Consider the following 23,056-nt stretch of genomic DNA (forward strand, 5'->3'; position numbering starts at 1 on the left):
TCCGTGGAGCCAGCCACTTCAGTGGAATGGCAGCTGGATCGAATTCCGTCTTGGAATCGACTACTCAGAAGAACTGCTTGGATACTGAGATTCGCCTCCAAAAACCGCCCCACAAACGCCACACAAGTGAAGACTCCAATCAAGACAGGAGACGGAAAACAGATAATGGTAAAACATCTAAAAGTAGAGGAACTGACGAAGGCGGAGCTACTTATTTATAGACAGCTCCAAAAAGAAGCTTTTCCCAAGACGTTTCAGGATCTGCAAGAAGGGCGGCTACCGCACCATAAGGAGAAAATTGCCGCACTCCGACCCGTGTGGGACGCAAGAGACAAGTTGATTAGAATAACAGGAAGAGTAGAGCTAGCGCTAAGAGACAGGGAGATTGAACCCGCCATCTTGCTTCCCGCTCAACATCCAGTCGTCAAACTAATCATCCAAGATCGACACGTCTCGCTAAAACACGCTGGAGTTAAAACCACTCTATCGGATCTAAGAGAACGTTTTTTGATCATTAAAGGACGCCAACAGACCAAATCAGTCTGGCACGCCTGCGTCAAGTGCCAACGGCTATCTTTACCGCCATTCAGAGAAATAGCTGCACCTCTACCGATTAATCGACTGAAACAAGCGAAAGCCTTCGAAATCACTGGTGTTGATTTCGCAGGGCCGCTGTATTACAAACACCCAACATTGCGTAAGAAACGCAAGCAAACGGATCCTACATCCTCCACGGATCCCTCGTTAACGGATGGTTCGGCTTTGGAGCCTACGGTAGAGCCTCCAGCGATGGAGCCCATTGAAGAACCTCCAACCACAGAACCAACGGAGGAAAATGAAGAAAACCGCCAATTGGACAAATCCTCAGCCAAAACGAAAGGCAAAGTTAAACAGCCAAAGAGCTATGCCTGCCTATTTACTTCTGCTGTAACGAGGGCCGTCCATCTGGAGCTAACAAAAACGATGTCCGCGCGCGACTTCCTCCTCGCATTTCGAAGATTTTCCGCCAGGAGGGGTAGTGTCTCCATCATGTATTCGGACAATGCCCAAACATTTAGATGCGTCTCGAAACATTTGAAAGTCATAAGATCCGACCCAGCGATCCACGACCTTCTGGCAATGCGGAAAACCGAATGGATTTTCTCGGCCAGCCTAGCCCCATGGTGGGGAGGGTTCTGGGAGAGCATGGTGCGGACGATGAAGGATTTGTTGAGGCGCTCCAATGGTCGTGCATGTCTGAAATACGACGAGCTAGAGGTTAGTCTCATTGAAACCGATAGCGTGGTGAATGCACGGCCACTCACCTACGTGGCAGAAGGGAGCGACGACCCTCTCCCCATCACCCCTAACCAGTTTCTCAACAATAGGCCTTCGAACTGCACTCCGCCGGAGCCAGCCAAAAACCTCATGGCTCCCGACGCAACCAATTTGAAACTGCTGGAAATGGATCGTCAACGTAGGGAGTATGTCAGCGATATCTGCGAACGATTTGTGACGGACTACTTTCTCCAAATCGACAAGTTACACTGTAAAGGAGGACCCGGCCGCAAGATCCGGGTAGGAGAAGTGGTCATCATTCACGATGACAACACCAAGCGCCTTATGTGGACGATAGGAGTGGTGAAGGAGCTAGTCGCTAGCAGAGACGGGTTGATCCGTTCGGTTATGGTCAAGACGCCGAACGGGAACCTTATCAACCGTGCCATTCAATCGTTACACCCCTTAGAGCTACGTGAGGATCAGCAGGACGACGTCGAAATTCCACCTACGCCAGAGCTGGAATTGGAAAAAAAAAAAGCAACTCCAACCGTGGCCGCCGCAGATCCAGTCGAGCAGGAAGAGCCGTGGACCACGGGCTCTGGTGGGAAGGGGGTTGGAAAAAAACTCGTTCCCAACATCCGACAACACGAGCTGGAAGACGGACGCGACTTCCATCACGTTTTAATTTATATGATTTGGGTGGCCCTCGCTAGGAGGCCACCTTGTTACAATTTATTTTGTGTAGCCCCGCCCCTCGGCCTACCGGCCGGAAAATGTACAGGGCAAGGGGCAGTTAGTTACTGAATATACCTCACACCGTCAAGACAACAGCCAGTGCTCCCGTGTTTTCTTTATTTCATCTTTACATTTTCATCTTTACTAAGGTAAGTTCAGTCACGGGCTGAACTAAATCTTACAAAACCTTTTCGATGTAAGCAACAGGCGCCTGGTCTGCCAGGGCACCGTAATAGTAGATGTTCTCGTCGAGGACGAGAGGCCCCGTGAACCCTTTCAGGAAGAGTTCATCATCGTTCCAGAAATTATGGAAGAATGCGTACTAGGTTTAGACGCTCTTTATGAACATAAGTTTATGATCGACGGTCGTGAGAGGCGAGTCTATCGAGTGATCAACTTCAAAACGATGACAAACCAACAATGATTGTGGCTGTTAGAACAAAAATATCCCCATCATCCGCATGCGTGGTGGAGAGCGAGAATAGTGACGTCAAGCTATCTCTCGACAGTGCCAGTTTGCCAGAAATACATAAAACAGGGTTTCTCTAAATGTGAAGAAGTGCTAGGCCCAGTTGCTTTCGCCTACAGAAACTCTGTACACTCCTCCACCCTAGAAACCCCCTACTTTTTAAATCATGGCCGAGATGCAGTGGTGCCCATTGACCAATTTTTACAAAAGCCAGCATACATCATCATTCCATCCGATTACAAAAGCCAGCTAATGCAACGTCTTCACGAGGCTTTCGTATTCGTTAAAGCTAACTTGACCCAAGCCAGGTAACAGCAAAGGACCCGGTAAGACAAGCGGGCTCGTGAGCAAGCCTTCAACATCGGTGACAAGGTGCTAATCGACGTAAGAACGATAATGGCAGGCACGAGCAAGAAACTAATTCCCCGTTTTATGGGACCCTACCGCATCACAAAAATAAACAACAACCACACAGTAGAAATTCAAGAATGCGTGGGAAAACAGACCCAATTGCTGCACGTAAACAGGATCAAACCTCTGTATGAATCTATTATCTGGAAGGAAAAACCTTGCGTAGATTTCCAAGAGAGCCGTGATCACCCCATACCACCGGAGCTCACCAACGAACTAGAAGTAACAAGCCCAACGGATGAAGAGTAAGCTCTGCAGGAAGAACAGGATCTGATAGACCTCGACGCCGGTACATCCCCCTTACCAGAAGGAGCGATAACTTCAAACCTCCACAAAGGACTAAACATAGACCTCTCTCAAACCCCGAAACGACCCCCTTTAACGGCTTTAGAGCCAGTAGCTCCGTCAGTCCTCCCCGTAGCACCCCGCACAGAGCGCTACCATGGCCTACGGACATGGAGCGCCCTTAAACCCCCAATGGCCGTGACACGTAGCGCATTCCCTCGTATAAATGTTAGATGTCTAAATATAATTTGAGTAGCCGCCATAGAAACACTTCATCATGCGAAGTTAACCATGTGCCTTTTCACTACATACCGTGCCGTAGAATAAAATCCGTGACTGAGTTCTACGCCAACGTGCTCTTTTTTCTTCGGCGAATCCTCCACGTGGGAATTCACCTATCGATTCGCGAGTATTTGTTCCTGATCAAGATATTTTATCTATTTTGCCTAATAGTGTTCGTAGCAACTCACGCGATCGAGATAGTCGTTCACGTGATAGCCATGCTCGTAACAACTCAACTCAGCACGATCGAGATAATCGTCCTCGTGATAGCCATGCTCGTAACAACTCAACTCAGCGCGATCAAGATAATCGTCCGCGTGGTAGCCCGTCCCGATCACGATCTCGTTCCAACCCGCGTTCGCGTACACGCTCAGCTTCCAGGATTCGGTCTCGCAGCCGTTTGCTAAACGTGGTTGCTGCCGCTGAAAAAACATTTAACATTTCTGCCTCTAAATCTCGTCAGGTTCGTAAGGGGCTAGTTCAGGGCTTACCTAACAGCGAGGCCAAGGCATTGCGTCTTAATTTCAAGCCAGTCTTCGACAGTTCGTTTGATTTTTTTGCCCTAAGCTGGATAAGTCCATGGAAAGAAAGTGGCTGAGAGCCAAGAAGCTGCCTAAATTGAAAGACTTTCAGGAGACTATGTTGAAGTCAATTCAATATCAGATGATGGACTCAATGCGGCCAATGCTGCATACCTGGAACCAGATGAGAGTGGACGATCCGTTATTGAACAGTGTAGAATCATCTCTCCGTTTAATGGGCTCTGCAGTTGCAAATGTTTCCAAATTGCACGTGAAAATGTGATTCGGCATGTGGCCCCGTCCATGAAACCATTGCTGAAGGACCCACGGGCATTCTCTTCTCGTGAGTGTGAGCGTTTGTTTGGCTCAAAATTCATAGACGTCATGGTAAAAGAAGTTGATGACGACGCCAAGTTGGCGAAAATCGGACGCGATGGCGGTCCCTCACACAGCCAGAATGGTGGCAATTCCAATCGGCGCAATGGCGGCCGCAATCAAAGCTCGTACGTCAGCCGTAATAACCAGAGTAGTGGTTTCAACAAAGGCGGGAAGAGCGACAAGGGGAATGCCTACTTCAGGCAGACGGCCCAGGGCGCCAACAACAGGTATGTAAGTTCTTCTTATGGTTTCACATCCCTTTTTTTCTGAAAATGTCTCCCGTTCAGTCACATGTTGGGGGTCGTTTGAGAAAATTCGCAGACGCATGGCTCTCTCTTTCTGATGATCAAAGGATCTTGTCTACAGTCAATCACGGTTATGCCATTGACTTTGTTAAACCCCCCGTCCAACATTTCGCCCCTTCAGGGTGTATTATGTCTAAAGAGATGGAAATTGTCTGCGACCAAGAAATCACAACTCTACTGGCAAAGGGTGCAATTAGGCCTGTTAATTCTAACTCTGCCGACAGTTTCATTTCCAACATGTTTGCCGTTCCAAAGAAATCGGGCGGTTGGCGGCCTATCATTAATTTTAAATGTCTGAATGCATTCATCTCTTACCAGCATTTTAAAATGGAAGGTCTGGATTGCGTCAAATACCTTCTTCAACATAGTGATTGGATGGTAAAACTTGATTTACAGGATGCTTATCTTTTAGTGCCCCTGTCACCCAAGCACTATAAGTTTCTCCGTTTCTTTTGGAAAGGCAACCTCTATGAGTATCTCTGTCTCGCTTTTGCCCTCTGTTCAGCCCCGCGAGTCTTTACGAAACTTTTAAAACCTGTTGTGGCCTATTTACGCGAGCGTGGCATCCGGTTAATCATTTACCTTGACTATTTGCTTATCTTAAACCAATCTAGGGACGGTCTTCTCGCTGACCTCGAGATCATTATCAGTCTATTAGAATCACTGGGTTTTATAATTAATTCTAAAAAATCGGTTATTGTGCCTCAACAAATCATTGAGTATCTGGGCATGATTGTTAACTCTCTTTGCCTATCTTTCTCATTGCCCCCGGATAAAGTAAAATCTATTGTAAAACTTTGCAACGACATTATGTCGGATAAGGCTGGGCGAGTAAAATTGCGGGACCTGGCCAAGGTCATGGGGAATTTTTCGTGGGCTATCCCCTCAGTCCCCTTTGCTCAAGGTCATTTTAGAAAATTACAAAATTTCTATCTGTCACAAGCCCATGGAGATTTAAACAAAATGGTTTTCCTCACTGAACCCGCCAAGGCTGATTTGGTTTGGTGGGCATCTCATCTCAAACTTTGTAATCGCAAATCCTTTTTTCCTGAATATCCTGATTTGATTATTTTTTCTGTCGCCTCCCTTACCGGCTGGGGTGCAGTTTGCGATGGCTCTCGGTCTCGGGGACCTTGGACAATGACCGATGCAGAACGGCATATTAACGAATTGGAGCTTTTAGCTGCCTATTTTTCGTTACAAGCATTTGCAAACGCCTCAGAAAGCATTTCTATTCAATTATTCTTAGATAACTCCACAGCAGTCGCCTATATTAATAAGTCTGGGGGTACGCATTCAAGAGGTCTTTCTATCATCGCGGCTCAGATTATTCAATGGTGTGAAGCTCGCAATATTCGCATTTTGGCCTCGCATTTACCGGGAAATTCTAACGTTATTGCAGACGAGGAGTTGAGGACGGCGCCCGACTCAAGCGATTGGATGCTGCTGCAAGACAGGTTCAAACAACTATCGAACATTTGGACTGTACAAATCGACCTCTTTGCGTCGGCCTGGAACGCTCAGCTTTCCAATTTCGTGAGTTGGCTACCGCAACCCAAAGCTTCGACGATCAACGCATTCGCATTGAATTGGCGGAAGTTTCTCGGCTACGCCTTTCCCCCATTTGCTCTCATCCCACGCTGCATGGCCAAGATAAAGAAAGAGAAGGCGGATCTTGTTCTCGTGGGCCCTCTTTGGCCCTCTCAACCTTGGTTCCCCCTTCTATTGCAAATGTCGATCGAATTTCCTCGAATTCTAACTCCGCATCGACTCTTGTTACACTCGCCAATGCTAGAGCCACACCCATTAATTCAGTCAAAGAAATTCCTTCTAGTCGCGTGGAAATTGTCAGGCGACGATTTGAAAGTAAAGGATTTTCAAAAGAGACTGTCGACCTTCTCATGGAATGTGTCCGTGAGTCCACAACAGCTAGTTACGAGTCCGCCTGGAAGAATTGGGTTAATTGGAACCACGAACAGGGTTCGGATCCCTTGTCTTCTTCTTTGATAACCATTCTGCAATTTCTGACAGATTTGGCTAATTCTAATTCCTCATACAGTTCCGTCAATACATCTCGTTCAATGCTTTCCTCCACTCTCGACCCCATTGACGGATACAAAATAGGGGAACACCCAACTGTTGTGCAATTGCTAAAAGGCTGTTTTAATCGTAAGCCTCCTAAAGCCAGATATAATTCCCTTTGGGATCCAGAGGTTGTCTTAATTTATTTGGACTCCTTGCCCAATAATTCCGATCTCGGTGTCGCTGTCTTATATAAAAAGTTAGCCACTTTATTGGCTCTGGCCACTATATCTCGTGTATCTGAAATTATGTTAATTTCCTTTCATTCATTAAAATTTTCACCAACAGCAGCCAGTTTCTCCCTCACCCGACCGAAGAAAGCGCAGCACTCGGGTCCGCTTAAATAATTCGTGCTACCTCGTTTTAAAGGCAAATGTTGCCCGGTGGAGTGCCTTGAGTCTTATGTTGCTATCTCTAGAGAATGGAGAGATCCAGACTCGTCTGCTGTTTTTTTGTCAATTAGAAGACCTCACAAACCAGTCGGTTCGTCTACATTGGGTCGCTGGATCAAGACGTGTTTATCCGACGCTGGTCTAGACCCGTCATCGTTTTCTGCTCACTCTACCCGCGGCGCTGCTGCCTCTAAAGCTGTAAAGCAAGGTATCCCAGTGGATACCATCCTTAAAACAGCTAACTGGTCGAGAAAATCGACATTTCAAAAATTTTATCATCGCGAGTTAGTTGGTACCACGGTAACGGAAGCAGTGTTAACTCAAATAAGTTCCGAGTGATTGATCTTTGAAGTCACCGTTAAAGTGCGTATTGTATTGGGAGTGTAATTGTTAATTCCACGAGGTCGCGAAGCGACTGAAGTGTAATTTTAATTAGAGGACTAATTAAAATACGAGACTTTAACGGTCTCTATTTCCCACCTGCCACCCATTTAATTAATCATAAAAAAAAAAAAAAAATTATTCTTTGTTTTCCTTTCAGAGGTGGCAACAAAAACTTCAAGAACAACCAACGCAGCTAATCACCGGGTTGTCTTGTTCCAGAGGTCAGGAACTCTTCAGAAGTCATTCATTTGTTTTGTTTATTTATGTTCTAACCTTTTACACCCTCCCTCGAACTTAATTGTGTTTTATATGGATATATTTTATACCTCATGGAATTAACAATTATTATCATTCAGCCACTTCGGCCTAAACGATGTAGAACACATTTTATTAGCTCCTCAAAAGAAAAAAAAAAAAATCTGGCAACGCCTGACTGCACAGTGGGCGCGCCAGATCCCCACATCCTCAGAACCTTTTCAGCTCCGTCCAAGCTTAGTCATTGGTGATCCGTCCCCATGACTATGGGTGACTCCGTCCGTCAAGCTTAGTCCGTCCTCGAAATCGTGAAGTTAATCTACTGAACGGCGTCATGCCCTACGTAGTCTTCCGTCTGGAAGCATGTCTGGTGACACGCTTACTGTAGATTTAGGTGGAAATAGTGTTAATTAACCTGATTTACCACCTGATGTTTCAGTCTCCATGGAGTCACGTGGTGCAAAGAAGAACAAGAAGAAGCGTCGTAATTCTAGTGATAGTTCCTCTTCTGGTTCAAGCTGGAATTCATCGTCATCTACGAGATCTCACGATCGTAAAATTCCCCGCAAGGATGACGTGAATACAAACGGATTTGACGAGCCATCCAACGTCGCCATGCTGCCTCGATCACGTGTTCGCGACCTACGTCGATGGATGAAAGAAGGTATTGAATCCAAATCCGAGGGAAACACCCTCCGGTCTGCTTATGTTCCCAAATTTGAAGGTGAATTTGAACGTATGGCTCAATTATTGTACCCGTCAATGGCTCGCAAATGGCTTCGTAATCTTGGTGAATCGTCTGATCGCGCTAAGTTGAAAGATTTCTGGGAGAAACAGCTCTTATCATTGCAAACAGAAGTGAAAGACTCCTTTCAGCCTCTAGTCTACATGTGGGGCGTTATGCCCGAAAATTCTAATGCTGAGATGCCCGTTTAAACTGCTATTCGTTTGCTGGGCCACGTGTTTTCTCGCATCACCAAGATGAGACGTTCCAACGCCATGTGCCATTGCGCACCCAAATTCTCTACGATGTCGACCGATAATCGCCTGTTCTCATCTCGTGATTACCGTAATTTATTTGGCAACAAATTTATTGACGCTTTGGAAAAAAAAGCGATTGCTGATGACAAAATGGATCAGATCGGACGCTACGGTTGTCCTTCCAACAGCCGCGGAGGCAGTTCTCATTTCCGCAGAGGCGGATCAAATTCTGGCTCTGGCACAAATTTTAAGTCCAACGGTAATTGGAACTTCAACAAACACCATTCGTTTAACTGCCCCAACAAGTCCGACGGTCAACAATTTACCGGCGCTTCTAATAATAACAAGTACGTATAAGAGTTTCTCCCCCTGTCTCTTCTGTTGATAGTTCGATTGTAGGCGGTCGCCTCTCTCTTTTTACCAATGCCTGGCAAGCTTTCACTGATGATCCTTGGATCTTAAGTATTTTTTAATATGGGTATTCTGTTGAATTTACTCATTCTTCCGTTCAAAAGTCTATCCCACCAGAAGTAATTAGTAATTATGGACAAGGAAAAAACGTCAATTTGCAACTCGGAAGTCGAGTCCCTTAAAAAGAAAGGAGCCATCGTTATGGCCCCCTCTTCCATCGAGAATAGTTTTATCAGTAACCAATTTGTTGTCCCAAAAAAAGCAACCGGAAAGTATCACCCCATTTTTAATCTCAAGGCGCTCAACCGATTTACTCGATATGAGCACTTCAAAATGGAATGCTTAGACAATGTCAAATATTTGATTCGCAGAAACGATTGACTTGTCAAACTCGACTTACAAGATGCATATTTTGTTGTTCCTGTGTCTAGTCAACACAACAGATTTTTGCGTTTTATCTGGAATGGCGTCGTATACCAATACGTATGCTTGCCGTTTGGATTGAGTAGGGCCTCCCGGATATTGACTAAGCTCATGAAACCAAAAATTGCTCATTTGCGTAAACTTGGAATTCGTTTGCTAATTTATCTTGACGATAAGTTAATCCTGGGCAGTTCTACCAATGAAGTTCTAGGACATTTGCGCACAGGCGTGAATTTACTCTAATCCATTGGCGTCCTTATCAATTGGGAGAAATCGGTCGTAATCCCGTCTCAGTCTATCGAATTTCTAGGTCTCTAATCGACTCGCGCATGTTGTCCTTTTCCCTTCCCAAAAGTAAAGTCGAGAACATTGTCTCCCTCTGCCGATCCATTTTGCAAAAAGATCAAGTAAAGCTTCGCGAGCTGGCCGCCGTACTCGGGAATTTCTCTTGGTCGATACCATCGGTTCCTTACGCCCAAAGTCACTACAGATCCTTACAAAGATTTTACATTCAGTCTGTTGGAGTTTTTAGTAGTTTGAACAAACTAGTTACTCCCACGAAAGAAGCACGAATTGATATTCAGCGTTGGGTTTGCAATCTTAAACCTTCAATTAGCAAATCCATTCTTCCTACCGACTTATCAATTTATTTTGACGCCTCATTGCAAGGGTGGGGATCGGTGTGTGATGATGTTACTGCAAGAGGCCCCCGGCCTCTTGCCGACCAATCACGTCACATTAATAAGCTTGAATTATTAGGCTCCCTTTATGCCCTGCAAATTTTTACACATAATTCGCGCGATATTTCTGTCTCTCTTCTTTTGGACAATTCTACAGCTGTAGCTTACATAAATAATTGCGGTGGCACCAAGTCCCGTTCCCTCTCCGCCATCTCTTCTCGAATGATTTCTTGGTGTGAAACACGCAACATCTCTTTGTCAGCTTCCCATTTACCTGGGATGTTTAATTTCATTGCAGACCGGGAGTCACGGTCAACATTAGACCCCAGCGATTTGATGTTATTCACAGGGGCATTCAAACGTCTCCACCTCGGGGATCGGTGTGTGATGATGTTACTGCAAGAGGCCCCCGGCCTCTTGCCGACCAATCACGTCACATTAATAAGCTTGAATTATTAGGCTCCCTTTATGCCCTGCAAATTTTTACACATAATTCGCGCGATATTTCTGTCTCTCTTCTTTTGGACAATTCTACAGCTGTAGCTTACATAAATAATTGCGGTTGCACCAAGTCCCGTTCCCTCTCCGCCATCTCTTCTCGAATGATTTCTTGGTGTGAAACACGCAACATCTCTTTGTCAGCTTCCCATTTACCTGGGATGTTTAATTTCATTGCAGACCGGGAGTCACGGTCAACATTAGACCCCAGCGATTTGATGTTATTCACAGGGGCATTCAAACGTCTCCAAGACGTGTGGGCCATGTAGGTGGATCTTTTTTCGGCAGCATGGAACAAACAATTGCCGAAGTTTGTCTCCTGGCTTCCCCAACCGAATGCGATAGCCTTGAACGCATTCTCCCTCAATTGGGCGCGGCTGAATTGTTACGCGTTCCCACCATTCCCAATGATTCCGAGATGTTTGACAAAGAAAAAGAGACAGAAAGCCTTTATCATTCTAGTTTGCCCGCTCTGGCCGTCTCAGCCATGGTTCCCTCTTCTGTTGGAAATGGCAACAGACATTCCGAGTGTGTTCAGCTCACATCTGATCCTCATTCATTCGAACTCTCTCGAGCCACACCCACTCATTCAATCGGAAAATTTCCTCCTATCCGCATGGAAAATATCAGGGGACGCCTCGAAAACCGAGGCCTTCCGCCAGCAGTTGTTAAATTATTGTTGGCCAGCTCCCGTGGATCTACATTATCTACCTATCAGTCAGCCTGGAATGGCTGGTACCGTTGGTGCATTGCAGGGAACCAGGATCCCTTGTCAAACGATTTAAATACTATCTTGTAGTATCTCACTCACTTGTTTGATTCCGATTTTGCGACGCAAACGATAAATTTACACTGTTCGATGCTATCGATGACCTTGGAGCCCATAAAAGGCGTTAATATTGGGGAACAACCTATGGTGGTCCAGCTTTTAAAAGGATGCTACAATTCATTACCCCCTCGCTCTCGATACAGCAAAATGTGGAATCCAGACGACGTTTTCAAATTCTTGTCGTCATTACCTGATTATTCTGATTTCTCTCTTATAGTCATCTCTTATAAACTCATTACCCTTATTGCTCTGTCAGCATTTCTTCGAGTGTCCGAAATTACAGCTATCATGAGAACCTCCATTCATTGTTCCGCATCTGCAGCGACCTTTTCTCTTTCCCGCCCGCGCAAGACCCAACATGATGGGCCGGTACAATCTATTTCTCTGCCTCGCCTCTCTGGGCGTAATTGTCCAGTTGATTGCCTCGAAGATTATCTGGGACGCTCGAAGACATTGTGTCCATTATCTAATTCCCTCTTTATCTAGCTGAAGAAACCTTATCGACCGTTGGGCTCTTCCACTATCGCCAGGTAGATAAAAAAGTGTCTGTCAGACGCTGGAATAGATAATTTGTTTTCCGCACACTCCACGAGAGGCTCAGGTGCATCTAAAGCAGCCAAAGTAGGCATTCCCATTGAACAAATTTTGAAAGCCCGCTAGTTGGACTAACGAGTCCACATTTAATCGATTTTACAATCGCCCTTTGACTTCCGCATCTGTTGCAAGTTCAATCTTCTCACAAACAGATTGACATCATCTTTAAAGTCACCGTTAAGGTCGAAGTGGCTGAATGATAATAATTGTGGATTACTTGAGGGTTCGCGTAGCAACCAGAAGAGTAATCTAGATTATTAGAAATGAAAGAACGAGACCTTAACGGTCTCGTTAATCCTTCCCTCACCTCCCTGTTTAAATTCATGTCCTTTTTTCTTTTACAGAGGTAAACGCTTCATTAACTCCAAGAACGGCTACGGTAATTAACGTATCCTCAACAAGATTTAGTTCGCGTTCCTCACCAACACAGAATATCTGTTTTTGAAGTCAATCATGTTTGTGTTTATTTGTATCTGTAAAAAGTTCTGAGGATGTGGGGATCTGGCGCGCCCACTGTGCAGACATTCAGGCGTTGCCAGATTATTTTTTGTCTTTTGAGGAGCTAATAAAATGGGTTCTACACCGTCAAGGTCTCGTTCTTTCATTTCTAATAATCTAGATTACTCTTCGGGTCGCTACGCGACCCTTTAGTAATCCATAATTCCATGTCCATAATCCATGCATTTCCTTGTTTTACTCGTTATTTCGTGCTATTTGCCGTATCGTATCTTCACTTGCCTAAATTATTGTTGATGTCTCTCCTCGCCCTCCTGTTTTTTTCCCCCTTGGCCATATTTAACGCTACCGTGTGTAACTGTGATGGTGCGGCAAAACTGGGATTCCTGGAGTTCACGGAGGAAGACTGCTCTTTTGAAGCTGCCCCCACTCTACCGGTGCCCATTACGTACGCTATCTACTCTACACTACCAGAAGTTAAACGCTTTGCTGGCTACACGTGTAGCATGTGGGTAGCCACCACTACAGTGTACAAGGACTTCATGCAATGGGATCAAGTAGCTTACGGCCGCAAACCCATCGAAGTGGATGCAGCAACGTGCCGAAGGATGAGAGAATCACGACAATGTCGAGGAAAGGCGATGGATATAACAGGCCTCAACTCATTCGCCCTGAAAGGCCACCCATTCGTAGAAACCAGTTGGCTTCGGACGGCGACAGAAAAGATGACCAACTGTCGTCTCGAAAAAGTGGCCTTACAGAGCGAATGTCCGAACTGTACCATCAGCTCTCCACTTGGCGACATCCCTGGAGCGATAAAAGGCACTTTCAAACACAAGCTCTTGACCCTAGTTTGGGACGATTCCTGGAAGGAAGCGAAGCCGTGTGAGTTAAGGGTTTTCGAAAAGGGAATGGGCGTCAAGTACTCAACCGAAAAGGACAATACCTTCCGTATTCGGGACCCAATCATGCAGCTAGAATTCATATATTCAATAATAAACAGTTCCGTCTGCGGAGGAGGAAACCTCACTACCTAGCATCTGGTCCTAGGTATGGACAGAGTCATCATCGCGGTGCGAGAAGCCGCCAAGGGAACCGATCTCGTCGAGATGGGGCCCAATAACGCGGACGCCATGACCAACATGGCACTGTCCGAACTGAAACGGGCGGAGATCGAATACGCCAGTCATACACAATACATCAGAGACTTCGCAATGGAAATTTCAAAACACCTAGCCCGGGAAATTCGTAACCTGCAATGCGAAAGCCGGAAAACAGCCAACCACGCCACTACAACGACTGCACAGTAGGACGGATGGTTAGCCGCTAAGCATCTGTACTTTCCATTATGCTCCAAGCTACTGGCGGTCAGGGCATCCGTATCCGTGTTGCAGTGTTTTCCCAGCAACGTCACCTTCGAGACGGTTTTCACGCCATGTGGAGCCCAACATTGGTGGGGCAACCAGACCATCAACGTGGAAAGTTGGGAGCTCACGAAGTACTCCGATTGCTACTGGCACGCAAACTTCGTCAAATTCAACGGGAAAGCCCACACCTTCAAGAACAACACCTGGATGCCCATCAACTCCAACCTACAGATACAAGGCAGCCGTTTCATCGACACTATGCCCCTGGTGGTCGATTACTCTTTGGGCATGATACTGCAGTTGCACCCAACAATAACGTCGCATCCCCTTAGGGCTTCAACCATCTTGGCCGAAATCCTGGCGTACATACAGATGGGCTATGTCACAGAAATGTCGGGCGAATGACACGTCAACACAGTCCTCGTCCAGCCCGGACAAGCACAAGACGTCTCCTTCATGGCAAGGATCGGATTCTTGCTTCGAAATTTTGGCATCATGGAATAGGAGTATCTATTGCTTTGGCTTTTCGTTTCTGTGGACTAGGCTCTCTCCTGGGCCTTTACATCCCCTGCTGCCGGTTCTTAAACCCGTGTAGTTGGTCAACGCCACCCCATCCCACACATCGAGATATCGAACTGGCTTTCCAACCAGCTACCAGCTTGGGCCCCAGCCCCCCGTTACCATTGACAACATACCACCAGCCCCAACACCTGCCGGACCCAATCTTATAGGGCGGCTAGGGTTAAACCAACAACAGTACATCAGTCCACCCACCTCTTACCCTCGTAGTTTGGCACAACATAGGGAAGCAGCCGCTCGCCTCTCGCGCCCTTAGTAGCAAAACCCCCACCAGTTGATTGTACCCTTAAACATCTTATGTCTCATGCAATGTGTAGGTCTTCTAGCAGTATCTTTAGTAGAGATTCGCATTAGATAGTCCATGTATACAATGTGCCCCTTTCTCCCTGTTAATCCATAACCTAACCGTCTCCTAGCAACCCATATCCCTACCTAATTCTTCCCACAGGCACCAAATCCCATTTCCCTTCCAATCGGCCGAAAACAAGAGCGACTCGAAGGAAACTGAAGCTGCTTGGGGGGTCTGCGACATGGACGACGAAGACATCCTTTATTGTGCAGATCACCATGTGAGGGTTCCTATTAAGATGCGCAAGACGAATCCTCCCTGGACGCATCGAATGACGAATCCCTCGAGGAGTTGGAAGTCGGGTCCTTCTCATCAAACGCCTCGACGATCATCCTCCATCCTGCCAGAGACGACACCACCGATGACAACATAACAGTTTACTGTTGGTCGCCAGCCAGTACCATCTCAGTCCAACACATACATAGAATTACATTGACCTCACTGGCCATGCTGAGTGGCATTTTAGGACCAATCTTTACATAGAATCACATTAAATTGTTTAAACACATGATCTAACTACTTGCATATCCGACGGGAGGAAAAAGAAATTAACTCACGGTTAACTAGAAGAGTTTTAAAATGTACCACAAAAGGTTTTAATGGGAATCACCCTCTAGTCGAGCTCAGCTAACACTAATCGGCCGTTCAAAAAAAAGGAAAAGAACTCTTGATGATAGACGAAACAGGCAGGTCAAGGTTTCTTGGTATTCTGAGTTCGTTGACTGTCGTTGGTCAACGGTCGCCGGTCGTCGGCAATTAATGTTGGAAATCGTAACAATATATATATAGTATTCTATTACTCTGGTAAACTATAGGGAAAACGAAGGAAGGGCAACTCTGGTTGATGCCGCAAAAAAAGGATTTCCATAATTTCTTTTTTTAACCTACTCTAAAATCGTTGAATAAACGGAGAAAAATCTGAAAATTAGGCTACTGGTAGAACTAACGTAGCTCTTTTTTTAAGCTCTTTTGTGTCTTCGTAGCCCTAGCTGTTTGTTGAGAACGTACACACGAAAAATAGTACCGTTTGGGTGAAAATTGTAGTACTGAGAGAACCGCAAAAAAGGTGTTTTTGCATAAGGTTATGCATAAGGGTGCAAAAATTGTTGTCAGAGCATTTGGAGTCACGTTGTTTCATCGGTGTTTGTTTCTTCTTTGCCCTTGGGGTATCAATGTTCAAAAATGTTTTTGAGGCGGAAATTATAATCAATAAAAGCTTCAACTGGATGTAATTTAACTTCTTCAATCTGTGTTTTGAAAAAATATTGATTTTCGTTTCCATTGAAACGTTCTTGTAGAAGTCTCTTATTTGTAATCTTGAGTGATGCTTTCGAGAATATTTTGTAGAATATCGTGAGCGGAACCGGCCATTTTAGTCACCAACATATTCATTCTTTCTTTATTCCAGTTTGACATAGCTACGATATTTTCGAACAACTTGATCCAGCGGTTGAAACGAATCGATGGACCTCCAGTAAAATGTTGTAATTGGATAAGCATAGTTTGTGCGCGTTATCCTTTCTGTAGTTCTCCTATTGGAATGACATTTGTCACTAATGAATATTGAAGTAGACCCATTTTTATTGATTGTTCTGTATGGAAAAGCTTTTTGCTTTTTATTGTTCATTTTTCATTGTTTCATTTTTTATCGTTCATTCTGCCACGGTTGGCACTGGTAGTTTTTTTTTGTTTGTTGAAGCTGCGTTAATTCTCCGTGTGGTGGTCTAAGTGGTGTTGCTTGGAATTCGCTGGCTGTCTCACTTATCTGTAGTGTGTTTTGTACGCTAGGGGGTGATTGTGTGTGCGCTTGCTGTTCCGCGAGAATGGGGCTGAGACTTGCGCTGCTCCTCTCGCTTGTGTCTTGTTGTTGGAGGTTAACGTTGACGTGAATGTGCGTTAGTTTTCCTTTTTGATCAGGGCTCTTAGCTGTTGTACTGTGAATTATACCGTTTTTAGTATTTACGGAAGATCCTCTAGGTTTTCCAGGTGTGAGATGAGATTAGAACTATTTGGTGGGTTTGGTCTGGTACTGCTGCAAAGTTTACTAGACGCTGTAATAGGGTTGTGAATTGAAGAAAGTCATTGATGAATATTGTTGAGTGAGCTATGCAAAGTTTTTCCACGAGACCCAAGGATAAGTGACGGAGAATGACGTGAGGAACTGGATGCTTTCTCTTCCTGCTGCTCTGAATCTTCGCTGGATTAAGAGTCTTGATGAAGTAAGTATAACGTTTGACTTCGTTCAAACATTTGAGGGTCGTGCAAAAGCCACTCCGACTCGAGTTGACAGTTCTGTCAACTCATTTAAGTCATATATAAGGGAGGTTAAGGAGTGATCCGCTATGATGAATCACGGGAGGGGGAGAAGAATTACTGTTTTAAGCCGTACGATTTACAGGAGAAAGCGTGAGTTTGAGATATAAATTTGTATTTAATAGTTCTGTGTTAAAGCCACCCCGAACTGAGGTGACAGTTCGGACAGGTCACTTCACTAGGGTTTAAGTGAATAATTAGTAAAAATATTTCTATATCTTACTTTTATTTATGCATTGTGATCTTAATCTAAGAAGGGTTTAACTATTCTGGCGCGTGCGGTGCAGGTGCAAGAATATTCTAGAAGTAGGAAAAGGTAGGAAGATGTTCTGTAAGTTCCCGGCTAGACAATGATGCTCTCGTGTTAGTCGGCAGATGTAAGAATATGTCTTCGGGCGGGGTAGGTGTCTTTTTAGGAGTCGATGGGAAATAGGTTTATTCTGTTGCTGCTTGCAGATTTATGGTGGGTTCTAGTGAAGTCTGTGTGACGAGGCATGTAGGGGAGAGACAGTGAAGAAGCCATGCTTGCAGAATAGGTATTCTGTTACAATCGTTGCGAAAAAACCGACGATTTTCGCTTTCGAAAACGTACCGTCAGTTTTTATCTGCTAAATCGTACGTCTCTTGTCCACCGCTTTCAGACTATTAATGGGTACGAAAACCGTTAAAAAAAAATTTACAGTGTTTTACAGTAGTCATCAGTCGTACTAATCAAACACGAACGGGCTGGCTACTTTTTTTGTCTTCCATAGAGCGATCGGTGACAACAATTTCTTCTTGGACATCTGGTAGAGGACAGATTTCTTCGCCGTTAATCAGACTTAACAGTTTATGCTGTTCCAGTACCAACTCAACTTTAAACTTCCAGAAAGAGAAATCTGTTCCGACAAATTTCTTAGTATGAATAACGTCCTTTGAAGAATAGACGCCATCGCTAGGGCTCGGCCCCGCGACGATCGGGTACGATTTTGGCCGAACCGCGCGGTTCCTTTTTTAAAAAGGCCAAACCGGTGCGGTTCGGTTTATCAATTTTTGGGAACCGATCGCACCGCGGTTTCCGCGGTTTGTTGGGTCACACCGCGGATTTAGGAAAAACCGCGATGTAAAAAACCGCGGTTTAGGAAAAACCGCGGTGTGACCCGTAAGAACCGCGGCAGTTTACACAAGTTTACACAACAAGTTTTACACAGTTTATACAACAGTATAGAGCAGTAAAACATCCTACGTTGCACGTTCTCCACAAATGCGAAAATCTCATTTGTGTCCAAGTTGATCTGCTGCGGCTGCAGCGTCTTATGGAGAAACCAACTTCTTCATGTTAAAAAATAAGTTTTCATAAATATAATTAAGATTTTCCCCCTTTTCTTCCTAGCAGTGGGTACCCTATTCATTTTCATTTCCCAATTTTTTTTCTAGCCCTAGTTCTATCTGGTTTATTTTTATTTAGCTATTGTTTGTGAATGGTTTGTTGTTCATCCCCTTGTAGCAGACGAATTTCTGGCAGCAAACGAAATTCTTCGGCTAAAAGAGACGAGCAACTTACAAACAAAAATAAAATAAAAATAAAGTAGATAGAACTGGAGCTAGAAAAAAAAATTAGGAAATGAAAAGATGAATAGGGTACCCACTGCTAGGAAGAAAAGAGGGAAATCTAAATTATAGTTATGAAAACTTAATTTTTAACGTGAAGAAGATGGTTTCTCCATAAGACGCTGCAGCCGCAGCAGACCAACTTGGACACAAATGAGATTTTCGCATTTGTGGAAAACGCGCAACGCAGGAGGTTTTACTGCTCTATAAGTCGTAAATTATGAGAGAAACCAGTTGTATTTTTCCCCACATCATTACAACAATTTTCTGAATCATCATTCGTCAATGTTTTCAATATCGAATTCAGTCAGATTGTGGGAACGTGAATCAATTTCGTTGAGCAAACCGGCTTTAAACCAGGAGCGCAAGTAGATGAGGGCTTCAACAGTCTCGGTATTAAGGCTCATCCTAGCAATTCCAAAACAATCTTTTCCAGTGCTGAACGCCCTCTCACTGCCTGCACTAGTGGCTGGAATACTTAACATATCTCTAGCCATGTTTGATAATTTAGGCCATTACAGCAATGCCTGACAGCCTGACGACCTGACTCAATTAAGTCAATTAGTCAAAGTTCGAAGTTCAACTCAGGTCCCACCTGGCAACCATTGGTGCCACTTTACGCTCAACGCAATTTGATTGGTTGATTTGAAATTTCCGTCAAATTTTCAAAAAATTTTCAAAATGGCGGCGGTTCGCACCGGTTTGACCGAATTCCAAACCGAGAACCGCACCGAAGTAAAAAACGGCTTAACCAAACCGACGGTTTGGTGATTTTTAGCCGGCGAACCGCGGTTCGCCCCGATCGAAAACGATCGGGGCCGAGCCCTAGCCATCGCTAAGATTAGCGAATTACACAACAAAAAATAAATCACCATTCTGGGCCCAAAACCTGTTGAAATTCAGCAGATAAATAACACAATTTGTTTGATTAGATATGTATTTAACTAGTAGTTGCATAGAACTTAGTTAAACTCTTCTAAATCAGAAGGAAGATACTTTCTCAAGTCTTGAGAGTGAAAAAACAGAGGGGAAAAAACGTTCTTCTCGACCCTAGGGTTTAGGGAAGCGGGACAACAAAATCATACATAGACGATCGTACTAAGTGGAAGTGAGACAAAACGTTGATGTTGAAGCATAACAATCGAACACAGATTCCGAGTTTACTTCCAACAGTTTCTCCACTCTGAGCGTATTTTTGGTTTTTTATGTTTCGTTACTTGCGTAGGAAGGGCTAGAATAAAAAAGGTCAACACACCAAGTTCAAGCCGAGCTGTTTGTCACACAATTTACAATTGTCCCAGTCTACGCCTGGACAATTATAATTGTACGAGATTATTCGATTTGATTTGAGCTTGTGTTGACCATTTTATTGACAGCTGTTTTTAAAGGGTAGGGAAAAAAAGGGGCCGGGAGTAGCCGGCCGTTGTCTCCTCAGACCATTCATTAATAACAGAGGTAGGGAGGGAGGGCGGCTGCTTTTTCCATCTGGCTGAAGAACGATTCCGACCAGTGATGGGTCCGTCGCTACTTCACGATGATAAAACTTTCTGAAGGTGGACGTGGAAGCCCAGTAACCCGCGCGCAGAACCATTTCGACTGAGAGTCCCGCTGCGACTGCTTTTGAAGCCGCGGCTCCCCGTGTCGAGTGGGCTGAGAACATGTTTATGTCGATGCCTGCCTCTCTCAAGACTTGCTTGATCCAGCCGGGTATTGTCACGCTCTTGACCGGATTGTGCTGACCTACCGAGCTGATGAACAGCAAGCCTTCGTTATGAGGGCCCCTGGACACCTTCTGGGCCTTGCGGAGTCTGCTGATGGCGAAGGAGACTCTATTTCCCGCGAATACTATGGATTTCAAATTTACTGGCGCCAAGTCCGACGCTTGAATTAAAGTGGCCAGAGCCAGGAGTGTAGCTAATTTTGACGTCAATGCACTTAGTGAGAGAGACGCATTTTCTTGGCCATTGAGGTGTGACAGCACTGTATGATAACATCGCAAACGGAGTCATACTTCGCTGTTGGTGGTTTCTTATTATAAATCCTTTTCATTAACAATTTTTGGGTGCTGGTCCACTGGGAAGCCTTCAACTATTTCTAGTGGGGAAGACAGGCAGATCTATAAACATTGACCGTGCTGTATTATTTCGATCTGGATTGTTCCGCCAAAAAGACCGTTACCACGATTAAATCATTAGACATGGGACCTGAACCCCTTCCCATACACCAATCTGACCAACTTCACCAGGCACTATCGTACGTGCAGGTCGTATTTGCTCTGATGGCCCCCAAGAATAGCTCGACCACCTCTCCCGAAAATCCTTGCTCTCCGTAGACCACCCTGACAACTTCCAGAAGACTAATCGGAAGCCGGGGACGCTGCAAAGTAGGTTCGTCTCCCCCTTGACCGACTTCAGAAGCCCTGGGCTCGGTCTCAAGACTCGAGGGAGATCGCATGCCATGCTCATCAGCGTTGGGAACCACGGCTGAGCCGGCCAAAGTGGGTAAAATAACAAAATTGATTCTTCTACCATCCACGTTTTCGACAGGCAATCTCGAATGACCGTGATAGGCGGGAACGCATACGCTCCAGTCAGCTGTGCCCAATTCAGTGAAAACGCATCCCATGCCTACCCCATCCGGGCTGCGGGTTCCAAGACACAAATTACGTCAGCTGCACGTTCCAGGGATTTGCAAACAGGTCGACCGAGACTTCCCAAACTCTCCGAAGAGCCTGAAATGCCCTCGGTTCCAGTTGCCAGTCGCTCTAGTCGATCCTCTTTCTCTACTCCCTGTCTGCGATAACGTTCAAAATGCCCGGTAAATTTTGAGCCCTTAATTTAACATTTTGCTCCTCACACCAGCGCGCGACCTGTATGGCTAAACGTGTCAACGATTCGGAATGCGTGTCCCCCTTTTTATTAATATATGCGACGGCCGTTGTATTGTCCAGTCTGAGCTCGACAGTACAGTTCTTTTCCAGTGCGGCGAATGACCTAAGTGCAATGAAGGCCTCCAACAGTTCCAGCTCATTGCCCGTACGAAACCAAGTCAAGCTTGGGGTATTGGCGTTAGCTTCACCAAAGCTTCCCCCTCACTTGCCTACCGATATCAAGCTTGCTGTATGTAACGGTATGCTTGAGTTAGGAAACCTAACAAAGCTCTTGCCTCTTCAAACTGCACCCGCACTTGCTTGCAGTTGTCAAGCTTATCGTTTACAGGGTAACTTGAGTTCGGTTAGCTAACAAAACTCTTACTTTATTCAAGTTTCCCCCGCGCTATAATATAGCTTACAGCTAGGTGTCAAGCTTGGCGCATGAAAGGGTTAGCTTGGATGTTGTGGGCTGCTAGTATATTATAATAGTATTATTAAATCATCGGCGAATTTCAGTTAGAATCATTTATTATGAAAAGTTAGGCTATATTTCTTAAGCTAGTTTTTTAGGAAATCAATTATCTGTTAAAATATTACTTGTCTTAACGATCCGTCATAAGAAAAAAAATAATTTATTTAAATAAAACAAGTTTTTGCAATTTTTAAAAATAACAGAAGATAGCTCTTTGATATTCCCATTAATTATATCTTGTAAAATATAACAATAAAAAGTTAAAAGTAAGATATTTATGCGGAATGTTTTATTGTGAAGATGAGATAAGTTTTGTATAGGATAGACTACTGATAATTAGTATTTAAAATTCTTATATATTATAAGTCAAATAGGTGATTGGAAGAAGCAGCGTCTGCGACGCGGAAGACTCGGGTTCGAATCCAGTTCCAGGAGTTTCTTTTTTCAAGTTGACAGATCCAAGCTCGCACGGCGCTGGCTAACTAAGCTTGAATAACCCAAGTCTGATGCTAGCTGAAAAATCTTAAATTGGATCGGAGCAAATCTAGCTTGTCTCGTGGAAGCTTACACTACTATGGAAGCCTGCCGTACGAAGCTTGCGTCCAGCTTCTATCTAGCTAACCGTCGCGTACGGGTAATGTGGCGACTCGCCTCCTCCTGTGACCAAGTCATACCGGTGCGGAGATCGCCACACTCCGCCCCAAACCGAGAGCGACGCACCGGCACAGATTGACATGATCGGGTCTTACTCAAACATGGACTGGCCCTCGCAAGCGGTCAGGTTTTTTGCCCACAACTCTAACTCCTTTTTTGCTGGTCGTGAAAGGGAAACCCGCGACTCCAGGCCCCCCCCCCGTTTACCCTTGAGTGTTCAATATAAAGA

The 23,056-nt window shown here is 45.0% G+C and overlaps 2 protein-coding genes and 2 pseudogenes across 2 annotated transcripts; all 4 read left to right on the forward strand.

Annotated features, from left to right (window-relative positions):
* The first annotated feature begins 165 nt into the window (after positions 1-165).
* Positions 166-3,849, forward strand: LOC123470336. Its single transcript, XM_045170543.1, has 2 exons — positions 166-1,861; positions 3,614-3,849. The coding sequence occupies exons 1-2, from the start codon at positions 166-168 to the stop codon at positions 3,847-3,849; spliced, it is 1,932 nt and encodes a 643-aa protein (XP_045026478.1).
* Positions 3,850-4,015: 166 nt separating this feature from the next.
* LOC123470357 lies at positions 4,016-8,695 on the forward strand. The gene is given in 7 exon segments (XM_045170581.1): positions 4,016-4,229; positions 4,232-4,594; positions 4,597-4,833; positions 5,152-5,266; positions 5,726-5,871; positions 6,054-6,815; positions 8,199-8,695. Coding segments are annotated over 7 exon segments (2,328 nt in total). The 5' UTR covers positions 4,016-4,021.
* On the forward strand, positions 8,661-11,551 carry LOC123470373 (annotated as a pseudogene).
* Positions 11,552-12,927: 1,376 nt separating this feature from the next.
* Positions 12,928-14,931, forward strand: LOC116922642 (annotated as a pseudogene).
* Positions 14,932-23,056: the final 8,125 nt, after the last annotated feature.

Source organism: Daphnia magna, linkage group LG1 (assembly GCF_020631705.1).
Source record: "Daphnia magna isolate NIES linkage group LG1, ASM2063170v1.1, whole genome shotgun sequence".
In the NCBI taxonomy this organism is placed as follows: Eukaryota; Metazoa; Arthropoda; class Branchiopoda; order Diplostraca; family Daphniidae; genus Daphnia; species Daphnia magna.